Source organism: Lepidochelys olivacea (assembly GCF_965140295.1).
Source record: "Lepidochelys olivacea isolate rLepOli2 genome assembly, chromosome: 3".
In the NCBI taxonomy this organism is placed as follows: Eukaryota; Metazoa; Chordata; order Testudines; family Cheloniidae; genus Lepidochelys; species Lepidochelys olivacea.
Window position 1 is genome coordinate 62,345,293 of NC_140413.1, and position 21,616 is coordinate 62,366,908.

Genomic DNA, 21,616 nt, shown 5'->3' on the forward strand with positions numbered 1-21,616 from the left:
ACCAGTGCTGATGGGGCCACGCTGGCACTATGAGGATTAAGGAAGCCCTGTCCTGACGAGTCTTGAGGACCACCCTGTGTATGAGGGGGAATGGCAGGAATGCGTACAGCAGGCGACCCGCCCATGACAGATGAAAGGCGTCCGCGGTGGAGCCTGGGCTGTGGTTCAGGAAGGAGCAGAACCTCTGACGCTTCCTGTTGCTCTGCGTCGCGAACAGGTCCATGTGGGGACAGCCCCACCTCTGGAAAATTGAGTAAGTGATGTCCGGTCTGAGGGACCACTCATGTCCATGAAACAAGTGACTGAGCCATCTGCCAGCTCGTTCTGCACCCCTGGAAGGTGTGACGCCTACAGGTATATGGAGTGGGCGATACAAAAGTCCCACAGCGCAAGGGCTTCCCGACAGAGGGGAGAGGAACCAACACCACCCTGTTTGTTTATATAGAACATCGCTGCAGTATTGTCCGTGAGCACTGATACGCACATGCCCTGCAGATGGGCCTGAAACGCTTGGCATGCCAAGCAAACCGCCCTCAGCTCCCTCACGTTGATGTGCAGCGATAGCTCTGCATGGGACCAGAGGCCCTGGGTTCTGATATTGCCCAGATGCGCTCCCCAACCGAGCACCGAGGCGTTTGTGACAAGGGAAAGCGTGGGTTGGGGTTTTGCGAAGGGTACTCCCGCACAAACCACCTGTGGTTACAGCCACCATTGGAGAGAGTGGAGAATTTGAGGCAGGAGGGTTATGACTGAGTCCAACGGGTCCCTGCCCGGTCTGTGCACCTGTGCTAAGCATGTCTGGAGGGGCCAGAGGCACAACCTGGCATGCTGTACCACGTACGTACAGGCCGCCATATGCCCCAGTAGTCTCAAAGAATTCCTGGCCGTAGTTGTGGGGAAGCGGAAGAGGGTCTGGATAATGTCCGTGAGCGCTTTGAAATGCAGTTCCAGAAGAAACGCCCTCGCGCACGTGGAATCCAAGAGAGCACCAATTAACTCTATTGTTTGTGTGGGGGTCAATGTGGACTTGGGCTCATTCAGTACAAACCCCAACCTGTGAAACGTAGCCCAGGCCAGGGATACGTGCTCCACCACCTGTGCTTGGGACTTGGCCTCAATGAGCCAGTCGCCCAAATACGGGAATGCCTGCACCTGGTGCCTGCAGAGAAAAGTTGCCACTACCGCCATACATTTGGTGAACACCCGGGGGGCCAAATGGGAGCACCCTGAACTGGTAGTGCTGGCCACTGACCACGAATCTGAGAAAGCATGTGTGGGCTGGAATAATAGCAATGTGAAAATACACATCCCTTCAAGTCGAGGGCGGCGTACCAGTCTCCTGGATCCAGGGAGGGAATGATGGCGGCCAGAGAGACCATGCGGAACTTCACCTTTTTTATGTATGTGTTGAGGTCTCGTAGGTCCAGGATAGGCCAAAGCCCGCCCTTGGCCTTGGGGATGAGGAAATAGCGGGAGTAAAACCCCTTGCCCCTGAATTCCTGAGGAACCTCCTCTATTGCCCCTAGAGCTAGGAGTGATTGTTTCTCTTGTAAAAGGAGTTGCTCATGAGAGAGGTCCCTGAAGGGGGACAGGCACGGGGGGTGGGAGAGCGGGAGGGAACATAATTGGATAGACTATCCCACCCCAACCGTGCTGAGGACCCAGCGGTCTGACATGATCTGAGACCAAGGCACAGTAGAAGCAGGAGAGTCGATTCACAAAGGTGGGGGAAGGACACAAGGCGACTGGTGCGCTGTCCTCATGCGCATCTTCAAAAATTGGGCTTGGGGTCGGGGGGCTGTTTGGTTGAACCCTGGCCTTGGCCCGAGGAGGATTGTGGTGGGCGCCTCCTGTTATTTTTGCCCCTCCTCCTAGGTGGATCCAGCCTAGGGGGCCCCGGGTAGAAACGGGACGGGGTCTGAGGTCTAAAGGGCTTTCTCTGAGGCACTGGGGTGTGTAGCCCCAGAGACTTCAGAGTTGCCAGTGAGTCCTTCAGGCTATACAGGCGCATGTCCGTACTTTGAGCAAACTGGCCCTCACAGTCAAAGAGGAGGTCCTGAATTGTATTTTGGACCTCAGGTGGAATCCCTGAAACCTGAAGGCATGCACTGCGCCTCATAGCGATGGCAGTGGCCATGGTTCTAGCCACAGAGTACGCTGTGTACAGGGCTTCCTAGATGGCGGTCCTACTGAAGGGCCGACTCCATCAAGAGGAGCTTCAGGCGATAGTCCCACTCCCTCTTAGTCCTGGGTCCGAAGCTCCTGCAAATAGGGCACTTATCTGTCTGATGACCCTCCCCAAGGCACTTGAGACAGGCGGCGTGCGGATCACTTGTTGGCATAGGTTTTGCACACCTCTTGCACGCTTTAAACCCCTCCGACCGAGGTGTGCCCTGGTGCCGGGGAGAGTAGAATGGGGGGAAACCCCCTGAAGTAAGCTAAACTAATCTAATCTACAACTATTAACAACTAACAAAAAACTATTTACATTAGAAACAAGGGAACCACTACGTAAGGCACTTGCAAAGCAAGAGACTAAGCTGTTCGAACGACCGTCACGGGCGGTAAGAAGGAACTGAGCAAGCGGCGGGTCGACAGGGACATATATACACTGCCACGAAGGTACCACTCTGGGGTCTCCACAGCCGAACCAACAGGAAAAGCTTCTGGCGATCGTGCATGGGGTGCACGCACACACACCTATTGGAATGCACATGAGCAATCACTCGAAGAAGAACCGCACATGTTTGATTAACTTATTGAGTCCATGGAGGTCAAGGATGGGCCTCATCCTGCCCTTGGATTTCAGTATCAGGAAATACCGGGAGTTGAACTTGCAACCGTAGTGTTCTTGCAGAACCTCCTCCACTGCTCCCAATGCTATCAGAGAGCTGACCTGCTCAAAAAGCAGTATTTCATGAGATGGGTCCCTGAAAAGGGATGAGGAGGAAGCATAGAGAGAAACTGGATGGCGTAGCCCAATCTGAAAGTGTCTAGGACCCAGCTGCCAGACATTAACAAGACTCAGGCATTGTAAAGGCAAGCCAGTCTGTCCACAAAAGAATTGGTGGGATGACGAGGGAGAAAGAACAACTGGACCTGTGCTCTGGATCAATGCGTCAAAATGGACGCTCAGCAGACGCCGAAGGAGAGTGCGCAGAGCAGCTGGGTCCTGAGCTTGCGGTCCATAAACTTCATCTTGTGAGATCTATCCCTTTTCTGGGTAGCACTGCTGTCTCAGGGCGAAGGACACACAAAGGGTTGCTGTGGCCTGTATCTCTGCATAGATGCCATACACACCCCCAGCTAGCCCTCAAATCCTTGAAAGAATGCAGAGTTTCATCAGTCTTGTCCAAAAACAAGGTTTGGTCATCCAAGGGCAAGTCCTCAATTGTTTGCTGGACTGCCAGCATAATCTCCAAGTTCTGGAGCCAGGAAGCCATCCTCATAATAATTGCGAAGGCCCCAGCCCTGTCTGAAGTGTCCACCACATCAAGGGCAAATTGCAACAACATTTTTGCCACCATGCAGCCCTTAGTGACAAACACCTCAGGCAACAGTTGCTCAAACATAGCCATAGCCTACCAGCTAAGGAAGTCATATTTAGCCATGTTTGGCTTGCTCGTTTGCAATACTCATCTGAAGTGATGATGAGGTGGGTATCTTCCTGCCTAGAAGATCTAGGCACTTCAAGTCTCTGTCTTTGGGGCAGGACATGAATCTGTCCTGCTGTGCCCTGTCATTCACAGTCATGAGTTTGGGGATGTGTAGGAATAAAATCCCTTGTATCCCTGTACCGGAACAAAACAACACTTCTCCAAGTGCATGGCCAAGGCTAGTGTACACCAAAGAGCCTTCACAGGCTTGAGGAGTGACTCGTTAATCAGAAGGGCCACTCACCCAGGGACAGAGGGTTGGAGAATGTCCATGTGTTTATGGGTATTCTGGAGAAATGATGCCTGAATACCCACGGACAAAGCCACCCGAAATAACAGGTCCTGGTATACCCTAAAGTCCTCTGGGATGGAAGGGGAAGACATTGCATTGTCCTGGGGCAGCATCTCCGGATGAGGAAACTCCAGTGGCTTCACGGGAAGGGGAACCGCAGGCATCTGGTCTTACAACTGGTCTTCAGCCACCAATAGCGCACAAGCAGAGGATCTCGACCCTGACGACGAGTGAGATGTCTGAGACCAAGGAGCTTCCCACTGAGCCCAAGGTGGCCTCTGGTATTAGTAAGGCATTGGTACCCAGTAGGCACTGGGCCAGGGATCTCCATTCTGGTCTTGAGGTGCATGCCAAGCTTGCTAGCTGCCTTAGTCTACTGTTGTCCCCAGGGTGCCCTCAGGTGAAGTGGAGCAGGAGAATGAGGAGCCCGAGTCTGAAAAAGAAAAGTCTCAGAGACATGGGAGGGGTGACTCCAGAGGGAGCCAACAGGTGATCTAATTCATCCATAGCCCAGAACGAGTTTGGGATTGGCGCCACGCTGAAGTCAGCACCACTGGAAGATCAGTGTCGCAGGCAAGGTCATCAAAGGCAAATGCAAACAATGGTACTGGAGCACCCACGTGCGTTGATGTCATTTGCGGCATTGACTGTGTCGGTACCAAGGAAGGACCCAGTACCGAAGAATCTTGTACTGTCATCAGTACCATATCCATGCCAATCCCCAGAAGCAGTGCTTTCTGGTGCAGTGCTGAGACTTCAGCAGCATGCTCCAACTGGGGACCCATCACAGCCACCAGACTAGTGAAGTCCTGAACCAGCAGCAAGGATGGGACTGAAAGGTAGAACAGCCTGGTACAGCGACACCACTGATACTGTCAGTACCAGCACCATTCTTATCAGTACCAGACTCAGTGCCTTCCCTACCTTGTACTGAGGGAGGATCAGAAGCACAAGCACCAGCACCATACCGCGCACCGGAGCCGGTCTCTTGCCAGTCCATGTTTTTCTTAGGGGATGCAGAAGAGTCACCCCGGGATCTGGAGTGCTCCCAAACTGTCTTATGCAACCTCTTTTTGAGGTGCCGACGATGAAGAAAGGTTCCCATGCTTCTTCAGAGAGGCCCTTGCCCCGGAATGGAAAGCAGCAGCACTTTCGCAGCTGGAGGGCAATCTGCAGCCCGAGGAAGGCCTCGGTATGGGGTCAAGCCTAATGGCCTGCTCAAGCAGGTGCTGCTTAAGGCAAAGGTCCCACGCCACCTGAGTCCGCTTCTTGAACAATCTGCGGACTGAACAGTGCTCCTTAAGGTGGGCTTCGCCAAGGCAGAATAAGGACCATTTGTGGGGGTCACTGTTAGGAATCACCACTCCACATGAAGGACAATGCTTGAACCCTACTGAGAACATTCCCAGGGAGCACTACCTCTACCACTATACTATACACTATAACTTTTAACTACCACTACTAACTAACTAGCTAGGAACTATATACAACAAAACTAGGCTAAAATATAAATTTGCAAGACTGTGAAGCAACAACTGCTCAGAGCTCCAACTACAGCCAACTGGTGGTGGGAACAAACTGGGGGGGTGGGGGGGAAGGCGTGGCGCCAGCACCAACTCATTTAGCCAGAGGAGAGGCTACAGGCATGAGGCACTAGTGCCGTTCATCTACAGGTACTGCTAGGCGAAAGTCTCCAGCTCTGTCATGCGGGGCGCACACACGCCTACTTGGAATACACATCTGCATCTACTCAAAAAATAACTAAAGTGAGAAAGATATATGCTTCTTTGAGATCTATGAAGCATAGAAAAACATCTTGGAGAAATTTCCTGAATTAGAAGAGAGCGATTTTCCCTCTGGAAATGAAATATTTTGACATGAAGGAGCTAATGATTGCCATTTTATGAGTTTCAATTTACTCAGTCTTGTTGTTTGTTACCAGGTGTGAGAAATATGTAAGTCAAATGAAAGACGATAATGATGATATTCTGGAAGCTGTGACTGAGTGGGGTACAGTCAGATAGAAAACAGGGAGTGTGGGGACCCACACTGACAGAAAGGTCCTGGCAAATCTAACTACTGTGGCCTTATAACATGCACAAATCATACTGACACGACACAGGTCCAAAAGGCAGTAACAGGTACTTCATAAACGCTATGCCTTGCATAATGACAGGTTTCAGAGTAGCAGCCGTGTTAGTCTGTATTCGCAAAAAGAAAAGGAGTACTTGTGGCACCTTAGAGACTAACAAATTTATCTGAGCATAAGCTTTCGTGAGCTACATTTCCACTGAATGCATCCGATGAAGTGAGCTGTAGCTCACGAAAGCTTATGCTCAAATAAATTTGTTAGTCTCTAAGGTGCCACAAGTACTCCTTTTCTTTTTTCATAAACTCTATGCAAATTGTGTTGTATATGTGCTTGTTCATTGACCCTGAGGGAAGTTGCATCTTTTGCTGGAATTACTGGGTTTTAATCTGTTGAAAACTTGAATGGTTCACCTTAGGAAGAGAGGAGTTTTAAAAATTACACTTTGTACTACTTATGTGTTAAGACTGTAGGCAAGCAGGGATAGGTGGAGGAAACAGTGAGCCATCAGGGTTGAATTATTTAAAAATCAAGGCATTTACAATAATGGATCATTTTAAAAAAAAATTATTGATTTAAATCAGATTGAGGCTTTGTAAAACTAATTTGAAAATCTGTGTGATTGAAATTTTATAAAGTTATTAAGTTATACATTCGGTTTTGTTTTATTAATGCCACTGCCAGAGTATCCTCTTTGACTTTTGACAAAACTGCTCGAGATAGAAAACAAAATATTGAAAAATACAATGTTGGGCAGAATTTTGAAAAGCACCCAAGTGTCTAACAGTATGTTTACACTGAAAAAACAACAATGCAGGAGCGAGTTTCAGAGTTTAGGTCAAATGAAGTGACCTTGCACAACAGCAATAAAAATAGCAGGATAGATGTTTGGGCTTGGGTTGGAGCCTGGACTCTGGAACCTGTCGAAGCAGTGGGTCTCGGAGCCTGGGCTCCAGCCTAAGCACAAAAATCTACACTACTATTTTTCGCCCCTTAGTGCAAGCCTGAGTCAGTTGATTCAGCTCTGAGACTTGCTGCCGCATGGGTCAAGCTTACGGAATATGCAATTTAATAGAAAAATATCACTATGTAAAATCTGAAATTCTATTTATAATTAGGAAGCAAGTACAAAACATCCATTTTAGCGTTTTAAGATTACTTTATTCCCATTTTATAAAGAATTGTCAACACATAAATTAAAAATGTAAATGAAAAAAACTAAAATTTTAAAAATCAAGTTAAAAAATAAGATCAGTTTTTCTATGATTTTTATCCACCCTGTGCACAACTTTTAAAAAAATTGTCACTGATAACATATAGTGTATCATTTAAGTTGCTTCTTTTTAAGAAGAACCATAGAAGATTTTGATTTCTTTTTAGTGTCTGATGTCTTAATGACTACGAAAATGCAGTCAAGTTAGCCTTCATCAGACAATCAAAGTCATTCCATACAGGATGAAAAGAATGAATAAGAGTAGGATTCTGGCCCTACTCTGAAGATAATTTATCCCTTTAAAGTAGGGGTACTCAAACTGGGGGTTGCAAGGTTAGCATGTAGGGGGTTGTAAGCTGACAGCTCCACGCATGGCTGACAGCCCGAGCCCCACCATGGACGGGGCTGACAGCCCAAGCCCCTCCAGCCCAGCTCCACCCCCAATCCCACTCCACCTCCAAAGAAAGGGTGCCAAAATAGAAGTTTGCCCAGGGTGCCATTTTCCCTCAGGACAGCTCTGGGACTGAGACAACATTAGAGGGCTTGACTGTTCAGCAGCTGAAGAGCTGCATTAAACAGCAGACCAATCATAACACTGAGACTGGCCAAAAAAAAATTTTAATAGTCAGACACACAGGCAGGGGTGGCACTAGGGGGGTCTGCGGGAGCTATAGCCACCCCAAAATTTGCCTTAGCCCCCCGTAGCCACCCTTACCAGCACAAAGGTCAAATGTTACGCAGAAGTAAGGAGAGCATCATATGTCATTGCCATTCTTACTTCTGCAGTTCTGCACTGCTGTTGGTGGCTGCACTGCCTTCAGAGTTGGGCACCTGGCCCGCAGTCGTTCCTCTCCAGCTGCTCAGCTCTGAACACCGCACCTGCCACCACCAGCAGCGCAGAGGTAAGGGTGGCAATGGGGCGCTAGTAAGCCTGCTGTGAAAAGTGATATTTGTATGTTTATTAATATCATTTTTCACAGCAGACTTACTAGCACCCCATTGTCACCCATACTTCTGCACTGCTGCTGACTGTGGTACTGCCTTCAGAGCTGGGAGGCTGTGAAAAGTGGTATTAACAAACATACAAATATTACTTTTCACAGAAGACTTACTAGCTAGCAAGTCTGCTGTGAAAAGTGATATTTGTATGTTTGTTAATATCACTTTTCACAGCCTTCCAAGCTAACTAGCAAATCAAGTGATATTGACAAAGTTTCTTCATGCCCCCCCACAATATTAAACAGTAACTATTTTTAAAAAATAACATTTCTGCTTAAAACAATAATTTAATTAAAATATGTTTTAGTCTTAATTTAAAGGCGGTGAGAAAAGGTAAATTCATTTTAAACAATAGGCTTATAAATTTAGCATTTAAAATAGTGTTAAATATAAAAAATGTGTTTTTAATGTATAAGGGGGGTAGCACTCAGAGACTCACTGTGCGAAAGTAGTCGCTATCACAAAAAAATTCGCAAAAAGAAAAGGAGGACTTGTGGCACCTTAGAGACTAACCAATTTATTTGAGCATGAGCTTTCGTGAGCTACAGCTCACTTCACCGATGAAGCTGTAGCTCATGAAAGCTTATGCTCAAATAAATTGGTTAGTCTCTAAGGTGCCACAAGTCCTCCTTTTCTTTTTGCGAATACAGACTAATACGGCTGTTACTCTGAAATCTAACAAAAAAATTGAGAACCACTGCTTTAGAGATCAGGATTTCTTTTATTACCTGTTCTAAGGGGCTTATTTACTACATTTTGGGACTAGAGCGGGGTCGGGGGTAAGGCTAAATGTGTTTAGTCTTGCCCTTTGTATGACTGAAAAGGGGGAAGAGTCGGAGTGAAGGAAACTTGACTGAAAGACTTGGTGGGAGAAAGAACAAGGGAAGGCCAGCTAGAAAGCAAAAGCAATGGTTTAGGCTATAGTATGATCAGAGCAGGTAGCAATCAAACCATGACTCAGGAATGCCAGCAATGTGTTGCTCAGATGCTATGCTGTTGAGTACAATATAAATGCCTAAACAGATCTGCTTCCTTCATCAATGTGGGTCCTAGTAACAACATTAAAAAATTTTAAGGGCAAAAGAAGACAACACAGAAGGTGAAAGAATGAGAAAAAGGATGGGAAAGAAAACATCCAGTAGGTAAGGAAAGATTTTGGCCTCACGGGGAGAGTATAGAAAACTTCAGGCTTTACTCAACCGACCCTTGACATGTCTTCCTACCACTAAAAAACCCAAAAAATCTTCAGAAGCTGGCTCCAAGTAGTCACCAGCAGGTGCACAACCCCAGCATTACAGAATCCAAGAGGGTGGATTTATTCCACTAGAAAATTGTTCTGAAGAGGGTTTATTCTGTCCCTTGCATTCCAACTTCTGGGGCTATGGCATATTCCTTCAGTCAAATATGAAAGTTGTTCAAGTGTGAAAACCCTCAACAAATTTGACTGACAATGTCTTTTGATGTTTTCAATAAATTCTCCCAACACTCTTGTCAAAGAGAAGTACCTGATCATCTTTTCATCAAGGAAAGAAATTCTGCAGTTCTTTTAGTGATTTTGAAAAGAAACTAATTACACTGCTCAACCTAATCCTAGTAATAGTGCTGCTGAGCTGAATACTGGTAACATGTCAGCTCAAAGCCTGTATGGATGCTAAGGAAGAAGCTGAAGTAGCAAGAAGAGAAGCAATCATTCTAATCTATACTAATGTGTGTTGAAAAGACACAATTCTGCAAATTTGTTAGGACAGCTGGTATAAAAGTAGAAGCACAATATACAGAACAAGAATCAGAAGCGAACAAGCCCTATATACTCTAGTAAACGATCTACATTTTGTGGCAAGACTCATTACAGCACTCTGGTGAAGCAGATGTGATAAAACTGTAGAAACTTAATTTAAAATTACCAAATGGAGATTTTTAAATTAAATATGAAAATGAATAAAATAATCAGTACTAGAGTACTATAAACGCTTGCATTTTGATAATAAGCTTTATTCACAGTCCCACATTTTCAGTTTTCTATGTCCAGCTGATTTCTGTATTAATGTATGACTGCATCACAGGCTATATCTCACTAATTCTGCTCCACCAAAAGGCATGTTAATATAAACAAGGTTCTGGAGGCTTCTGGCTTTTTTTCTTCGCCTTTTTTTTTAAACCACTGCATTAGTTAAACCTATGGGGGTAAAAATACTGGAAGCCACCTGAATCTTGTCTACATGAGGTCTCCATTCAGTGAAGTTGAACTGATGAAAAATTTATTTCTAAACTTCCTCAGCACAGACAAAGCTTAGAAGATGTCCAGGAGGAAGCTGGCAGTTTTGCAAAAGGGTAGGAGACAGAGATAGAAATTGCAACCACATGCACTATCTTTGCAGACTATAGTATTAACTTCATGAATGTTATATGGATCATTGTAGGCTAGTGACTGTATTCTACTTAATGAGACAGGGTTATCCTATGTTCTCCAGGAACTAAAAACTGTGCAGAATAACTACTGCAGTCCATGGGACTATAAACAAAACCAGAGAAGTACCACATGTTGGGGTAATTTGCATATACTGGTTCAGGCGAGGCTTCAAGAAACACAGGAGACAAAGAAAGAACTTGGGGTATAAAGGGCCAGCTTGACCCAACAGGGGTCCTTTTGATTCAACAAATGAACAAGGCATTTTGTTCAAAGGGGGACACAACCATGCTGAAAGGTCTGGAACCTGTCAGGATCTCCATAGGACTGATGGGGGATGCTGATGAAGTATTTAGATCCTTTTACTGTCTTATATGTATTTTTCTGTATATTTTTATCCTTAAATAAATGTACTCTGTTTTGAAAGAGCTGTTTGGTTACTTAGAATCATTGGTATTTCCTGGAGAGAAAGTGCAGACACACAGTTGTCACAGATCTTAAGTCACAAAGGCAAACAAAGCCTGTTTTTCTTTCTGTCTGGTAGTACCATCTCATGCTTTTACTTAAACTTTGACCTAGTCTACAGTACAAAAAGTTTACCAGTGATAGCTATACAGATATTACTACACCAACAAACCCTCCTAGAGTGCTTTTTGACAGTATAACTTATACCAGTTCCCTGAACAAAATAAGTTATACTGGCAAAAGCATTTTTTTGCCAGTATGAATGCATCTGCACTAGGGTTTTTGCACAGTGTTTTAAAAAAAGTCTTAAAAAAAAATCACCCTCCCCAAACTGACATCACTATTCCAGCAAAAGTTTTAAGTGCAGACTTGGCCTTTGCCTCTTTGCTCCAGAAACATATGTAGGTTCTTTAACATGGGTCTCTAGAAAATCACCCATATGCTTTGCTAGCTCCGTGGCTGGAAGATTTTAGCAGCAGTTTTCCTTTGACCTCTTAATGAAACAGTAGTGCAAACAGGAATTAAGGGGCATCTAAGAAGAACTAGCTTGAGCAGCTGAATATGTAGACAAATATATTTAAAAAATAAAGTTGAAATCCCTGCTTCAGAACAATATGCTTTATATTTAACTCCTCTTAAGTGATTAGGTGCTATGTCAGTAAATAGCATTAGGGTTGAACACACTTCAAATTTGCACCATTTGATGCAGACCATTTGAAAGCCAATCATTTGATGTTGCTTACCCTGTTGGACGAGTAGCCATATCTAACAAAATACTCTTCCACTCCCTTCGCTTAAATTGCCATATGCGTGCTGTCCCATCACGGCTTCCACTCACAAACCTACAAAAGAAAAATTACCATTCAATATCAATCAGAGGTAAGCCGGTTCATATGAAAATTGATTATGGAGAGAAAATGCTGTTAATCATTAGGTTTTTATTCTGTAATGTACTACACAAACGAACCAATATACCTGTTATTTCAAAAACTCTGCACTGCTGATTTTGGGTGGCATGCACTTCACTCTTTGCTCTGTTGAATGTGGGACCACAGTGGAGACATCAGGGTAACTCTATACAGATGCTAAGCCAATGCCCCCTCCCTTCATACAGTCCCAGTGCAGAAGCTAAGTGGTGCAAAAGGCCAAGATGCCAGGAAAGCAGAAATTAAAGGTAAAGACACACCTTATTTCAACAAGCAAAACCTATCCCTGAAGTAATTTGGAACTGTGTATTTTGTCGTAGTTGCTATGATATCTAAATTGAACTTTTTTCTCCCTGACGGCTTAAGTTGGAAAAACCTAGTGGAACTCTCCCAAGCTCAGTTTAGAGCAGTTTATATCATGATAAAATTGCATATTGGAACACTAATTGTCAGTGGGGGAAATGGTTGCCTTCCTAATGAATTTAAATTTCTTTCCTTATCTTTCATGTCAACCATCCAGAAGAGCTTTACAAATTATTGTGATATTTATAAATAAATATCTACTCCTCATGAATTTCAAGCAAACACTGTCCAGAATGCTCTTCCTTACCCTACCTGATCATTTTTGCTGTGAATCAAGTTGCCACTTACTAAAAATGCTATTTAAATAGCCTTCTAGGACAATTGATAAAGTATACTAGAAATATTTCCAAAGTGTACCAATGAACCTTTCATCTCTTCATAACCCACAAAAAATTTGGTCATTAAGTAACTAAGCATTAGGGACTTGTAACGAAAGTGATGATAAAGAGGAAGCCATTTTATTTAATTATTTTAAATAAATCTAATGATGACCCATAAAAATTACTAAATATTGCAGATTACCTTTAAATATAAGTTGACATAGAATGCTTCAAAACATACAGCAAAATATTTCTAACAAACTCGAGAAAACAACTGACATTTGGAAATTATTTTCGTGAGGTTGCAAAAATTGTCCTGAAATAAAAACATACAAATATTCGCTTGCTTACCTGTTACTAGTGTTAGAAAACTGAATGCTGTCAACTTTGTCCTATATAAAGAATACAGAAATTACCAGTGAATTCCATCTATCAACACATTTTAATCAAATACTTATGTAATTTTAAAATAGTATTTACAGTATGAAACTCCAACTCTGATATCTTCTCTGGCTGACCTGATCCAAAGAAATAAACCCTAATGATGTGATCTGTACTTCCAGTGGACAAAAACATTCCACCTAAGAAAGATAAGCACAAATAAGCAATAGTAATGAGGAAAAAGGCAATGTAACATTATTTGAAAGTTGTAATGACCTTAAATATATTAAAGTTTATTTTTATTACCATAAAAAGTTATACCTATGTTGACTCATTTTTCATTATCTGTTTATTTAATATTCAAAATTACATGAAAAATCTGAGACACCAAACATGTTATAAAATTTTTACATGTACACAAATGATTACATATTCCTAATTTTTCTCAAAACAATATTAAGCCATTCTATTTTTTAAAGTAACTTTTCATAAGCAAAACAAATGTAGGATTTTATGTATTTATTTATTTTTAAAGAGGACATGGACAAAGGGAGTTAGTTTCCAAACTCAACAGAAGATTTGAATTCTCTCTGGTCATTGGAAGCAGAATTTCAAAAATACTTAGAAGCTTAGGTCCAGTTTTTAACTCTACTTGTCCAAGTCCCTTATAAAAACTTCTGTACATGACGTGTAAACAAATCCTTTGATGCTCTCCCCTATGCTCAGTACACATTTAACTTGGAGGAAACTAAATCACAAGAACACATTAACTAGATTTTATACCTAATGATACCCAAGTATTCCTATATAGCGAATTGTCTATGCACACAATATGAAAATCTATTATTAATAATAATTCTGAGCTCTTATATAGCATGTTTCTTCAGTAGAGCCCATCCAACTAAGTACACACACTGTAGTAGTACTATATTTTACTAAGCTCCTTAAATGCCTTATTAAAAATCCTTATATTAAAGAGGTAGAAAATAAAATCCTTTACCAGCACTAAAGGAAGAACAGATCATTTGAACTCCAGGGCGAGGACGTTCCATAAACTTTGTTGGCCTCTGACTACAAATAAGAAAATAATTAAATAAAAAAATCATTTTTTTCCTTAGGGATATTATCATAATCAGAAGCAAGTCTGTATCTCAAAAATAAGTACAGAAGAACAAAATTAAACATGAAGTAACAGATGGCTAGCCATTTATAAACAATTTTATGTCACTATGCTTCATGATCTGATCTCGTGGAAATTACAGAACCTCTAGATGGACTACAGTCTGCATGTATCACAGATTTCTAGCACACTTAATGAGTTGCACTATATTCTTACACAAAACCATGCCAAAAGCCACTTTCAAGAAAAAGAGGTGGACATCAATAGCGCTGTGTTTTAAACCAATGAATACATGTGACCTCAGCTGTTCCACGGCTTTCAAAGAGCAAAAACCCCTTTACACAGCACACGAAAAAGAAAGCTAGAAGTTGTTTAATAAAAAGATATGTTGAATAAAGGAACAGGTATTAAAAATAGACCAGACTTTGCAGAAAATCTATATTCTTTGTAGGTAGCATTATCATCACATTGCCCCAAAATTTCAAAAAGCATCATGATCTCCTATGTAACTTCCATATATTTGTTCCCTTTTGGACATTTCAGTATCTGCTATGAGTAGTAGAAATGTCAACTAGAGCTTTAATGGTCTAATCCTGTGGCATAAAAATAAAAAAATTAAAATCAAGAAAATCCAGATGTTTGTTCTTTTAATCCTTACTCTCTGATTTTACATATATACTGTGGCAGCCTCAAAACAGTAGGTTTTGCATACTATACCATCTCCAATCTGAGAGCTCAGTGGAGAGCAGCACTTACACATACATGTGGTCCTTGTTGTAGTTGATTTATACTAAACTCTAAATACTTGCATTAAAATTATGTAGGCTTTCCTTTCACGTAAGAAAATAGGAAAATGTATTCATACCTTACTGAAAATTTCATTTCTAAGAGTAATGAGGTCCATAGATCTCTGACATTAAGTTTCTGCTCTGTGCGGCCTTAGAGGTAAACCAGACCTGTCAGTCAGTGGCTCCACCTCCAAGAAGCATGCCAGCTGCAACACTTCCTCAGCCAAGAAAATCTCTAATCACTATATATTGCTATATATCAATACTACCAGTCCCCATACTAAGCAAAGATTGCAATGAAGAAATAGATTTTAAGTACCAACTAATAATCCTGTATCTTTCCCAAAGAAACACCGCGTTCCAGGTGGACTAAAACTATGAACCTCATTATTCCAAAAGTAAAACATATATGTGTTTTCCTATTCTTGTTTGTAATGAGGGCCACAGATCCATGACACTGGGATTTTCATAACAGTATCCACTCAGAGTGGGAAAAATACATTTGCAAAATAGGATAATCCCTTCTTAATTGTTATTAGAAGGGGTTATGCAAAATAGGATAATCCCTTCTTAATTGTTATTAGGACACTACAGCATGGAGCACCCATTTACTAAAGGTGGTATCGACTGATGATTAAATGCCCAGCTTGGAGAACTTGGAGATGGCTTACACAGAGGATCAGGTGGCTAGCTTTACAGATTCTCTCATATGAAATGAATCTTTCTGTCCACTGAGTTACCACAGACCTGAAAAAGAGATAGCATGTGTGCAAGCATACACGCACACTCTGATTTTGGAAGAGGAATTTATACTTTGACTTGCAGGCCTCCAAGATACAATGCCTTAGCCAGCTGGAATTGGAAGATTAAGATCATCTTTTCCCTTTGACACTGAATCACAGAGCAAAAACAGCGTATTTCTGGTCTGTAAAATTAATATTTATTTTGAGAGTTGTGCAGATATCCAAAATATGCCAGAATTCTTTTTGGGGTGAGAGGGAGCTGGATGTAAGGATTGAATGACAATTTCCTGTGCTCCATGCAACTATGAGTTAATCTTTGGTATGAAGCCAAGATTGGTTCTGAGTACCACTTTATCTTTACGGAAAGTGTAGTATTAAGGTTCCCAGGAGAAAGATCCCTGTGAGCAGAAGTGACTGCTATCAAAAAGCCATTTCAGTTGTGAAGAAGTACTGAGACAACCTCACGAACGATTCCAGTGGAGGCCAGTAAGGTCATGAAGAACCAGGATAAGATCCTATGGAAGAGCACTGTGCAGAGATTTAGTTCTCCAAAATGGGACCACCAAAATCACCAATGTCGGTTCTTGTATGATCTTTTATAGTGTTCTAATGGGAAGATGAAAAGGAGAGAAAGGGTTCAGGAATCCTCTTGACCAATTTTGTGATAAGACATCTTGTTGCCTTGGTTTTGTAATCCTGCCAATGAGAGAAGAACATGTGAAAACTGTGATTCAGGTGGAGAAAACACAGATCAACAGGAAAAATGAATAAATCTACAAGTAGTTTCCAGTGTGAGTAATCTGTCTAGCTGCTGAGCCAGTCGCCTGTAATATTTTCCTTTATATGTGAAGGAAGCAGGCTGACAGTGAACTCTCCTCCGCCCAAGGCATCAGAAAGTGAGTTTCTCTTTATTGACCTGTGCTGTGCATCTTGTTTCATCTTGTCTGTTGATGTATGACATGGCTGAGGTGTTGCCTTTCATGACCAGCACATAAGGGGGGTCTAGATACAGGAGCTGAGCCTTGATACCATATTGAATTGTACTGACTTGTAACCAGTTTTTACTGTCTTTGCTGTTGTTTGGACCATATTCTCCAGAATCTGGGTGAGGGGGGATGGGACTCAGCAGGGAGTCTGGAGGGCTTAGCTGGGGGTCCGGGTGCTGGTGGGGTGGGGGTTTAGGTGCAACTGGTTGAGTGTCTGGGTGCAGGGGGCTCATCAGGGTGGGGGCTGGTCTGGGTGAAGGAGGGTGGGGTTCAGGGTGCTGACTGTAGGAAGTGAGGCTCAGTGGGGTGGGGGTTCGGGTGTGGGGGGGCTCAGTGCGGGGTTCTGGGTGCAGAGAAGGTCTGGGTATACAGGGGTCTGGATGCACGGGGATTGTGAGGGGAAGCAAAGAAATCTGCGGGGAACATGAATTCTGCGTGCACACAGTAGTGCAGAATTCCCGCAGGAGTAGTGAGTGAAGTGACTGAGGGAGGAATAGGAATAAAATCTGTACTGACTTCATAAGAACACAAGCCCACTGAGGAACATCTATACTGGAATCTACTGATCACAGAAGCATGTGAACATGGGTTGACCATTTTGATAAGATTCCTCAGCTTCTCCCATCTTTCCTAGTAAATGAAAACTTTTTAGAGAGCCGTATTTATCTCTACTCTGAGGTGTGGAAACTGCTGAGATATTAACTAACTACACACAATTTATCAAAGCTCTGGCTCTCCAGTATCATTCATCTATGGCCCTGCCTCTGGATGGGGCTTGAATAAGGTGGTTATCAAGGAAGGGACAGACATGGAAACTCTCCTGTCTGAGAGCTGCTATTAACACTATCAACACTTTCATAAACACTTGCAGGGCTGTTGGTAAACCAAAAAAGACAAAGACCTGTGCTAGTAGTGTTGTGCTTCTAAAGCAAAGCAACTGTGACACTGCTGAACTGGGATAGGGGGCTGGGAATCCTTCAGATCTACCGATGTCATCAGGTGTCCCATGCTCATGAAAGCTAATATGAATATTAAAAGTCTCCACCTTGAGTTTTAATTTCTTCATGAATCTGTTGTGTTATTACACATAAAGAACTGACTTGTAGCCTGCTTTGACTAAGAACAAGATGTAATAAAGGCCTCAACTCTTTACTGGAAAAAGGGACAGGGTCAGTTACTCCCATTCATGGAAAATGAAGGACGGCTGTCTTCACATTTAATCTCTTTTGTGGATCCTTTGACAAGTGAGATGGGGTAAATCTGTGCCTTCTTTATGCATCCCAGGATTGCATAAGCTTTTGGCCACAGTATCACACTGGGAGCTCGTGTTCAGCTGATTATTCACTGTGACTCCCAAATCTTTTTCAGAAAGTCACTGCTCCCCAGGATAGGATCCCCATCCAGTAAGTATGGTCTACATTCTTCGTTCCTAAATGCATACATTTACATCTAGCTGTATTAAAACACATATTCTTTGCTAGCGCCCACTTTACCAAGAGATCCAGATAACCCTGAATCAGTGATCTTTCCTCTTCATTATTTACCACGCCCCCAGTTTTTGCGTCATCTGCAAATTGGTTAGTCCCTAAGGTGCCACTAGTACTCCTTTTCTTTTTGCAAACTTTGACAGTGATGATTTTATGTTTTCTTCACTGATAAAATAGTCAAGGGCCAAGAACAAATCCCTGAAACAGACTCCTGGAAACAGATCTGCTTAATGACAACTCCCTATATACAGTTACATTTTAAAATCAGTCAGCCAGTTTTCAAATCCATTTAATGTGTGCCATGTTAAATTTATATTCTTCCAGTTGTTGTTTTTTTTTTAATCAAAATGTTGTGTGGTACTAAGTCAAACACCTGACAGAAGTCTAAGTATGTTATGTCAACACTATTACCTTTATCAACCAAACTTGTAATCTCATCAAAAAAATATATCAAGTTAATCTGACAGGATATGTTTTCCATAAACCCATGCTGATTTGCACTAATTACACTACTCTCCTTTAATTCTTTATTAATCTAGTCACATAGCAGCTACCCCATTAACTTGCCCAAGATCCACAACATATTGACAGACCTAGAATTATCTGGGTCATCCCATTTACCCTTTTTAAAAATTAGCGTAACATTAGCTTTTTTTCAGTCTTCTGGAACACCCCTAGTGCTCCAAATCTTATTGACAACTAACATTAATGGTCCAGTAAGCTCTTCAGCCAACTCTTGTAACACTCTTGGACACAAGTTCTCGCCCTGCTGATTTTAAAACGTCTGACTTCAGTAGCTGCTGTTTAACATGCTCCAGAGATAACAGTGGAATGGAAGGAGTGTTATCATCGCCACACGATGAGAGTTTATCGTCTGTTTTTCCACCAAATACAGAACAGAACTATATCAACACTTCTACCTTTTCAGCATTATTGATAATTCTACTATTTCCACATAGTAATGGATCAATACCATTGTCAGGATTCTTTTTGTTCCTAAGATATTTAAAAAGCTTGTCCTTGCTGTCCTCAGCTCTCGTGGCCAAGATTTCGCCTTCTCTCTCGGCTTCCCTTATTAGTTTTCTACAATTCCTAACTACTGATTTATATTCATTATTAACAAATTCACCATTCTTATATTTTTATTTTTACAGCTGCCTTCACTTCACTTCCTCTCTAAACCAGGTCTTTTTTTTAACCTTCTTCCTTGATTGTGGGATTGTGACTTTTGGGGCATCTAGTAAGATATTCTTAAATGATTCCCAATTATTCACATTTTTCTGATTTCATCTTTCTCTCACTTGATTTGGATAATAACTGTTTTCACCTTTGTGAAATTGGCCCCATTAAAGCACCAAGTATATATATTACTGGTCTAGATTTTATTCTGCTTACGTATTATAAACGTGATCAAGCTTTAGTTCTGAGATCAGTTCTTCTTTATCTGTTAGGTCAAGGTCTAACACAGAACTTCCCTGTGTTGGCTGCAAATTATTGAGTTAGGAAACTGTCATCTATCATGTTTAAAAATTCCAAGGATGTTTTAGTAGTGGCAGCATGAGACCTCCAGCATACATCACTCAAATTGAAGGCCCCCCCCCCCCCCCCATGATCATGCAGTATTTTTTCCCTACATGTTGTAGGTAGGCACACAAGAAGGCAGTCCTACGGTGCCTTAGTGTGATTTTGTGGTCTGTAGCAGACAACAGCTAGTACCCCATCTGTCCTTTATCTGTTAGGACATTGATCCATATGCATTCAAGATCATTTTCTTCCAAGTTATTAGGGACTCGGAAACAGGTAATGCAATTTTTGACAGTGCCACTCCCCATTCCCTTTTGCTCACACAGTCCTTCCAAAATAGGTTATAACCATTTAACATTCCAGTTGTGCGAGTCATCCCAGCAGGTTACAGTAATACAAACTAGATCAAATTTAGGCTTATAAATGAACATCTCTAATTCCTCATGTTTACCCAGGCTCCTAACATTGGTGCACAGGCAATTAAAGAATTTCTTTCCTTTGTGTCCTTTGGTTCCTTGATTAATTTTCTTCTAAATATCTCCATTTTATACTGAGTGCTCATATCACCCCTCTTTTTACCCTCCCCTTTTGCTATTAGTTTACCCCCTTTCTGACTATTCTAGCCAGCCTGTCCTCCAGGCAATCGGTCCCCCTTCTACTGAGGTGGAAGCCATCCAAACTATACAACTCCTCTCCCATAGAAGATGGACCCATGTTCTACAAAACCAAAGCCCTCCATCCTACATCACTTACCTAGCCAGTGATTCTCTTCCAGAATCTTCTGCCTTCTGTCTTCCTTTGCTTGAGGGACAGCAAGGATCACAGAGAAGATGGCTTGGACGTTTTTCTTCTTCAGCACATATCTACTACCTGTGAGATATCCCGCGACACAATGTCATTTGTGCCAATATGAACCATCACCACTGGATCCTTGCCCATCATCTTTAAAAGCCCATCCAATCTTAGAGTGATGTCTCGTACCATCCTGTTGTCCAACTGTCCTGTGCAGAAATTTCTTCTGCTTCTTCTGAGTATTGAATCTCCAACAAGGACCGTCTCTCTATTTTGGACAGTTTGATAACTCTTTGTGAGTCAGTTTGATTTTCTTAAAAGTTGGGCCAAGCTGCTGCTACTTGTATGTATGTTCCAGACTGCGTTCTGTTTCCATGTCAGTGCTGTCCAACTATAACAGCAGGATGGGTGGGGTTAGCATGAGGGGGGTGGGGCTGGGCAGGCTTTGGCAGCTAGGCAAGAAGCTTCTCTGGTCCTTTAATATTGCACTTCAACCTCCCTTCTTTAAGGTGGGAGGAGGAGGGAATGGCTGTCTGTGCCAGAGCAAGAGGACTTTGCTGCTTTCTGGGAACTCTCCTACTTGGGGGAGAGAGGCTGCAGGAAACCCTGCCCCAATCTGACCATATGGGAGAGACCTGAGTCTCCAGAGAACCAGAACAGATCTCCAGAATAGGCACTCAATCAGTTAGGAGGTACAGGAGACTGCATCTGGCTTTCCCCTTCTTAGTCTCCTCCACGCTGCACTCTGTGTGGTTGAGCAGGGAGGTAGAGGAAGAGTCCCAGTAATTGTGAGGAGAAAAGGAATCCCCATGCCAATAAAGACAGAGAGCAGAAACCTGGAAGTTTGAAGCCAATTGAAAAGAAATTCTATATATTTGCTCTGTAACAAGGTGGAGTTGATCTGCCTCCCTCTTGCCTAGAGCAGAGACATTTGGCTGCCTAAAACAAATATGTCTGATGTCATGGATCTGTGGACTTCACTATAAATAATAAGTACAATGCAAGTTCCCAGTCTCATGGAAATACTTAGTACAATTTCAGTCAACACTTTAAAAGGTGGAAAAA

At 42.5% G+C, this 21,616-nt stretch overlaps 1 protein-coding gene across 1 annotated transcript in view; it reads right to left on the reverse strand.

Moving 5' to 3' along the window:
* PHIP (PHIP subunit of CUL4-Ring ligase complex) overlaps positions 1 to 21,616 on the reverse strand; it is a 293,959-nt gene that overhangs the window by 163,399 nt on the left and 108,944 nt on the right. The window contains exons 10-13 of the mRNA XM_084623628.1: positions 14,112 to 14,182; positions 13,211 to 13,311; positions 13,082 to 13,122; positions 11,865 to 11,963 (exon numbers count right to left, since the gene is read on the reverse strand). Coding sequence (XP_084479754.1) covers positions 11,865 to 11,963; positions 13,082 to 13,122; positions 13,211 to 13,311; positions 14,112 to 14,182 — 312 coding nt within the window. The remainder of the gene's footprint in view (positions 1 to 11,864; positions 11,964 to 13,081; positions 13,123 to 13,210; positions 13,312 to 14,111; positions 14,183 to 21,616) is intronic.